Genomic DNA, 7,842 nt, shown 5'->3' on the forward strand with positions numbered 1-7,842 from the left:
TTTAACAAAAAATGTAAGAAACTTTTCATATATTAAAGAAATCAGATCATCAGATTCATAGGCTTGATGGTAAAATGACACAAAATTTAGTGAGTCTTCAAATTTTAAAATCAGCACAACAGAAATAGTTGAACACCATTCAGCACAGTTTGTTGAACTGAATGATTCAACCAGGTGAGGAGTATATCTTGCTCATTGTCTCATTTTTTATTTGATCTTGATGGGGCTTTTATCAGAGAGACGGATAGAGATTAAGAATTTAAATTCTGAATGTGAAATTGACATATTATGTGATAAAAAAGTACTTTCAAAAAGCATAACCTGTGTTTCTATCAGTTTCAAATTTGCATCTACCAAAAGAACTGCTCCATTTAATTTGCCTTTTTTATAAGTCCCTTTGTAGCCATTTTCCAGCACACCCATTGCTCATCTCAAAACCATAAAATGCATAAAAATTACAGCTCTATAAATTTGTTAAGATAGCTTCTCTATTCAACAACCTTGATACTAAGATAAGAAGCGATATTTTAAATCTTTCCAAACATATTCATAGCATCTAGTTCTGCTTAATTTTTTCTCTTGCCCCTTCTCTTTTCTTTTTATTTTGTCAGTGTTCTTTTTGGCAATTGTAGCCATAAGGCAGCAGCAGCAGCAGCAGCACAAGAAGCCTCCCTTTTCAGAGAAGATGGAAGATTTCAGAGAGAACATTGTCAGTTATGACGATGAAGGAGGGGGCGAGGAGGACACAGAAGCCTTTGATATTTCAGCACTGAGGACACGCACTGTCATGCGAACACACAAACCTCGGAAGAAGGTGGCCTCTGAAATCCAGAGCCTCTACAGGCAGTCTCTGCAGGTTGGCCCAGACAGCGCAATTTTCAGGCAATTCATTTCAGAAAAGCTGGAAGAAGCAAATACGGATCCTAGCGTTCCTCCCTATGACTCTCTTCAGACGTACGCGTTTGAGGGGACTGGCTCCTTGGCAGGATCCCTCAGCTCGTTGGGTTCAAGCACCTCAGACATGGATCAGAGCTATGACTACCTTGCAGACTGGGGACCTCACTTTAAGCAGCTTGCAGGCATGTATGCTTCCCACAGAACTGTGGGGGATTAGGCACTTTTTGAACTGTTCTTTTGTTTTCCTAAGTCTCAGCAACCAAATGAAACTGTGGATTTTTAAAAAGGAGGTCATCTCACATTAAACAGGAGAACTAAGAGCCCAAGGGATTTAATATGGAAAGTTTTGGATGTGGGAACCTCTGGAAAGGATAAAACACACCAGGGGTGTTACCACATGAAGGGATGGTGGTTATAGTTGGAAAACCTTGTCGTAATCCAAGGGCTTACATGCAAACCTTGCCTCTTTGGATATCTAGATTCTCCTCTGGATACTGAAAATCTGGATCTTGCTAGTATAAAAGGAGGAGCAGAAGCCATAAATGGATGTTGTAAACATTCTGTCATCCATAAGCTTTAAACAGTTTCCAAAGCTGACAAACATATATTGTTGCAGTTGAACACATACATTAACCAAAGTTAAACACGCATGTTTGTATAATGCTTCATTATATAAATATAATTCTGTGAAAAAGTAGACCCTAGATATTCTAATACCATTGTCAAAAGTGCTTACAAGATCATCTATTTATTGTTCTTAGGATGATAAAACTAAAACAAATGTCTTTTCCTGTGAGAAAATTTAAAGCACGTTACGACATCAGCAAGTATTTGCTGCCATTTTAGTTTTAATGAAGCTATTGGAAAATGTGTAAACCAATACTTAATTTAACAAAGAAGATAGGAAAGAGAATCAATATTTAACTTAAATACTGCAATCGACCACATTATATATTACTGCACTTAAAACAAAATGCTGTCCAAATACAGGCATTTTTTCCTTTTATTAAGAGTTTAAAGGATGACTGATTTACCAGCACAGATTTATTTTTTTATTATGGAATATAAAATTATCTGCAGTAGTCAGTTTTATTATAACAATATTAAGAATCTTTAAAATGCTAAACTGATGGTTATAAAACTTTATGTATGACATTAGATAATAAGATAATAAAATGCTTTAAATGCTAATCCACTTTGAAAATGATCCTGAATCATTCTGCAAGACTCAAGTAAGATTTCAAAATTCATTTCACATTGTATTTTTTTCCAGCCACTCCATAGCAAATATATAACTATCCCAGAACAATTCTTTACTGAAACCACTACCCAGCAGCAACTTTGCAACTGAGGTCATCAAATGTTTTCAAAATGGTCTGTCTGAAAAAAACAACCCACCTGTATTTTAATCACCTCTCTTTCAATGAGTACTCATCTTACAGAAATAATATCCTGCAATCAACTGATTCAATCTCCTAAAATCTGGCATCGTGATAAACCAAATTATGCAACATATTTCTTTCTATTTTCCCTTTTTGTTTTTTCCTTCTTTTTATAAGTAAAATTTTAGGTAAGTGAAACTGAATTACAGATTCAGGAAAGCTCATGCAAGGAAGAAGCAAACAAATAAACCAGCCCCAACAAACAAATTTTGCAATGTTTACTACAGTTGCTCTTCACTGAAGGAAACCAAGGTATGTAGTGCAGTTTAAACTCCTGTTACCTAAAAATAAAACATGGAAGTGTTTGAAAATCAGGAGAGATTTCTAGTGTGAGGTCTGGTAATAACAGAAATATTAGTCATTATATTCCTAGCTGAAAAATTGGGTCGGTAGGGGGGTAAGGGACAGGGTGGCCATCTGACCAGAGGCAGATGAAGCAGCACCTGTTTTCATAAGAAAGAAAAAAGATTCTTCCCAGTCTCATGGTAGGATGCCAGTGTGAATGAGCAGCTACAAACAAGCTTTGTTAGCTCGTTACTTAGTCATTAATACAAGTTAAAACATTGTATTAATGACTTCAACCTTTTACACCAATGGCTTTCAAACCGACAAATAAAAATTGCTTTTATTTGAGAAAATATTTTACATATTAATGATTTGTTTCATGGAGAGAGAAAGACTATACACTACTAGTTGTTGACAACAGTGAAAACTACATGTTTAGGATTAGGTCTATAGATTTATGTGGGTTATACCCTAAACAAATCCTTAGTCCACAGATGGTCCCAGTAGCTTTAAGAGAATTCTCTGTGCTTTCAGGTTGTATTTAGTACAAAAAGGATAACAGTGTCTGATCCTTTCTCAATCCAGAGATTTTGTCCATTTATGTGGGAAAATAGCCTTCAACACTAAAGCATCATGTTTATCATTTTCTGCCTTTACTGTGAGCTATTTTAACAACAAATAATTTTTGTAAGTAGTGCATACCACTAACATAGTTTATTTAACCTCATGTAGGCCACTGTCAGTAATTTTTATGTGAAAAAGAATAATGGCCTGCAATGAATCTTAAATGATTTTTAGCTGAAAAATCCTTAGATCATGTTCACATAACAGCCAAAGGGAATGTTTTCCTCTGAAACAAGAATATATTCCCAGCTGGAATATATACTGAACCACATCTTATTAGTTTCCTGGTATTCAATCTAACCCAGCCTTGTCAATTTTCACATGTGAGAAAAGAACCACTTAAATTACTTCACACTTTAACTTCACACTTTCTTTAAGTTTGCTGAAAAATGAGTAGAAAAAGATTTTTTAGAATTGTCTTGTTATTTGAAGGAAGTAAAAATCCAAAAAAAAAAAATCATATAAGAGATCACAATCATGAGTAACATGAAATTAATAAAGGATAAGTTATAAGTTAGAGTTTCTGATAATGAAATCTATTAAATTGTAGCATGGTTTTCCCAATAGAATCTTCCACTATCTTTATCTTTCAAAATTTGATTACTAGCTAGAATTCACTATGTTATTGGCTGAACTGAAGAGTGCAGGTAGGGTGACAGATGATAAATAAATATTCAGCTGTTCATGACCTGCCCAAGGCAATATAAGGAAGACTTATTTGCTTGAGGATTCCTTACAGTGAAAGGAAGCATGGTCACACAGACTGCTTTTCTGTACGGATAGTTTGAAGAGATATTCCTACAGGTGTCTTTTTCTGTAACCTGGTAAAAAGAGAGTTTAAGAACTGGCGAAATACCAGACAAAAGATTGTTTCTGTTTCAGTCTGACTCATAAAGATTCAGACAAAACTCACAGAGTATTGTGAGTTTTGTTTTACTGTATTAAAAAAAAAGGGAAAAAACGCTTTGCATATATAATAGTAATAATAATTAGCATTCAGATGTCTAAACCTAAAAAAAAAAATATACAAATCACTTAATAGCATATTGCAGCTTCTTCTACTCATTGCTGTGAGTAGAAAATTATATTTTTTTATCAATTAAGCCAAAATAAAAAGTTTCTGTTTAATTTTGACTTCATATGTCCTGATGCAGGTTTTTTATTATCTTAACACCGGGAAGAAATTGTGCTGTGGGTAGTCTTAGTCTTCAATTCACATGATTTTCCTACCTCATTTTTTCTAACAGGTATTTTCATTACACACCTAGCTTTGCTTTCAAAATCTGCATTGGAAATCTGGTTATTTTAACAATCATTCTTAATTACAGGGTGTCACCCTGTCAGATGAGGGTAACACTTGTTTGAAAAGACAGTGCACAATTTAAGCTTGAAAGTCAGATCTAATATATGCTCTCTAAGGAGTAGAAGTTGAGGAGTTTATGTGATTTTTCACTCTGGAAAAGAAGATATTTCCCCTTGATCCAGATTACAAAAAAAAAAAATAATAGAATTTATATGAAAAAACTAGTAGCTATTAGTAAAGCCCATAAAATTTTTCTACCAGAAAACTGATAAACCTGTGTCTTATAAAGAAAAAGTGAGAGAATTAATGTTCATTTAAAAAATGACATATTTTAAAATAATAATTTTCTTGCTGTTGTATTTGTTTGGGAAAAGACAAATTCTACATGCATGATCTCATATCAGCCTTCTGTATCATACATGGAGTTCAAGGAACAGTAACATTTAACTCTGATATCTAGAGAAGGATAAAACATGCATACAGAGAAATTGCTTGTATCAGTATGAAACACCTTACCTGCAGCAAACAGATAATAACATTTGTCAGAAATATGCATAGGACTCAACAAGAAGTTTGCCAGCAAAGGCAGTTAGATATATAGCACTAAGAGCAAAACTTAATAAATATAATTAGAAAACATCAGTGCTTCAAAAAACTCTCAAATAGCAGAAACTGAAACAGGATATCAAAGGATCTTAATTCCCCATACATTTTAATTATTATTTACATAATGCTTTCATAATATTAAAGTTTATAATTTAAGTAATGGTCCACATATGGTGAGTCAAATAGATTTGATTTATAGAGAGGCAATAAAGCATACATATATCGGCATACATATATCTGACCAAATGGATACAACAAAAGCTATTACATTAAGCCTAAAAGGATACAGACTTATCCATAGGAATATATACATATATAAATTAAAAAAATTATATACAAAGCATTGCTTCTGACACTGTTGTAAGTAAATCAGTCTCTGTCATTAGAAATTCCTCTGAAAAGACTTTAAAAATGACATCTTCGACAAATTTTAGTAGCTTGGGAGCTGGCAAAGGAATGTTTTTATGTACTGATTCAGTAAATTGGACTTAAAAATGTCAAAAAATATCCTGCATTAATAATAGTGGGGACACCTGAGAGATAAACAAAAATTGGATGACCCTGAAGAAAGAAAAATAGAAAATTGGTAAAATGTATTGACAAAAATAAAAATCATCCACTCTAAAAATAGTAATCAAAAAAATAAAAATCTGCTCTTATACTGGGCACTAATCCGTAGGCAATTAAACAGGACAAGGATAGACTAACTGCTAAAATAACTATGAAATTGCAACAACATTCATTCCAGAAAAAGAAAAAAAAATCAAATATGAACAACACCTGTACAATACAATAGGTAATATAAAATGTTGACTATGAAACTAAATCAATAATGGACTACCCCACTGTTTAATTACTTGACAGCTCATACTGTTTGTCAGACTCTGACCATTGTTTCTGAAATTCACCCATTCATTTAAACAGTATGGCAAAAATAGACCCAATATTACTATTAAGTGTTTTCATAGGACAAAAAATCTAGTTTCTAATTTATTATTTTTTGAAAATGTGCAAACACTTTGGCAAACCAAGATAAGGTGTCCAAGATATATAAAAAAGGTGATAAAATAAGTTATCTTTAAACATCTCCTTCTAGACTTTCAACAGCCTAATTCAATATGCCCACCTTTCATTGTTATCTGATGAACCTCATTTCATTGGTTGCAAATGACAATTTACTCAGATCACTTATGACTTCAAAGTCTTAGTACAATTACTTTACAATTATTTTATAAGAATTCTCAAAGATTAGTGTCTAAAGTAATACATCATCCAGGTTCTTTCTGTGTCTTGTTATCACAAAAGTCATGCTCTGCTTTTCCACCATTGAATGTAAAAACATCCTAGACAGCTTCTATAAGCCCTCACATCCCCTGTGGTACATCTCACTCAACCTCAGACACCCAAAAACCTGGAGTAAGTTATTCAACTTCCTTCCCATCCTGTGCTGCCACTACCTCAGACATCATAGAAGTTCAAGGCAGGCTGGACTCTCCAGGACTTCAAAATAAGAGAGGCATCTTTTCTTATGGGAAAGGCTTAGACACAGTAGACCTTCCAAAGCAAAGAACTCCTCCTAATACCTTTCCTTCATCTCACTGTGGACACTAAGTCACTGATAATGACTCCCAAAGCTTCATCTACTGTCCCCAAACTGAGAGTGGTATAAGGACTTATCTAAGTCATTTTACCTTCATGTACATTTGGACTTCTTTTTAAAAACTCCATGGTTTTTTTTTGGTGGTAGTTCCTGTCACTCTTGAATGATTATTATTGCTTCATATTTTCCTGCTAACAGCTAAAGGTTTCCAAGTTAGCTCCTTGTGGAAATAGCTATTTTGATATCACAAATTTCAGGAAATACAGATAAAGATGCATGAAATCAAGGCCAAAAGAGGTTAAATGATTCCTGTAGTTGTTTAGCTCTTGAGCTGGAAACAACTTGTAGATCCTGAAATATCATCCTTCAATTTTCTTTGTCTCAGTGGCCATGTGGAACCCAGTCAAGGTGGTGAGTACCTTGTCTGTGTGTAAATCACCCTCTCTTTTGTATACTTTTGTTATTAATATTGTTGTTACTGTTCATTTCTCATCCCATTGTTTGTTTTCAGTAAATTTTTATCTCAAGCCATAGTCTCTGCCTTTGTCGCTCTCTCACCAGAAGGGGAGACAGCAAAGGGAGCACAGTTTATTTGGAATTGAATTCCCAGCTAGTTTTAAACTACAACGTTTCATATAAAAACTCTACATCCACCTGAATTGGTCAGTTCTCATTTTGTGGGTCGCTGGGAAAAAATGTTTGGCCTGTGACCAAAATATTTGCTTGAGGACATTTTATATATCTGTGAGAATTTTTTACTCATTAATTTTATTCACTGGTCTACAAGTCTGATTATATTTTATATGCTTTGTTCTGCATAGATTGAATACTTCTTTATTCTAAAGCTCATTTTAACCAGGATGCAATATTGCATCCATTCAGTGATCAGAAGCTAAGCGCTAGTAAGTTGTTTGCACCTTGTAGCATCCTATTCCAGTGGCAGAATCCCAGAACAATATTTTCAAGGCCTCTTCTCATTTTATGACATTATTATACTCTGGATTTTATTTTAAGATCATAGGTTCATTCTACAGCAAATAACTCTTTCAAAAAATGCAAAAATACAAATACAGATATATAGAGTT

The 7,842-nt window shown here is 33.7% G+C and overlaps 1 protein-coding gene across 6 annotated transcripts in view; it reads left to right on the forward strand.

Moving 5' to 3' along the window:
- Positions 1 to 2,092, forward strand: part of CDH19 (cadherin 19) — a 115,784-nt gene extending 113,692 nt beyond the window's left edge. For all 6 annotated transcript variants that reach the window (XM_064705769.1, XM_064705772.1, XM_064705771.1 and 3 more), the window contains exon 12: positions 612 to 2,092. In XM_064705769.1, coding sequence (XP_064561839.1) covers positions 612 to 1,114 — 503 coding nt within the window. In that variant the 3' untranslated portion in view covers positions 1,115 to 2,092. The remainder of the gene's footprint in view (positions 1 to 611) is intronic.
- The last annotated feature ends 5,750 nt before the right edge of the window (positions 2,093 to 7,842 follow it).

Source organism: Zonotrichia leucophrys, chromosome 2 (genome assembly GCF_028769735.1).
Source record: "Zonotrichia leucophrys gambelii isolate GWCS_2022_RI chromosome 2, RI_Zleu_2.0, whole genome shotgun sequence".
NCBI lineage: Eukaryota > Metazoa > Chordata > Aves > Passeriformes > Passerellidae > Zonotrichia > Zonotrichia leucophrys.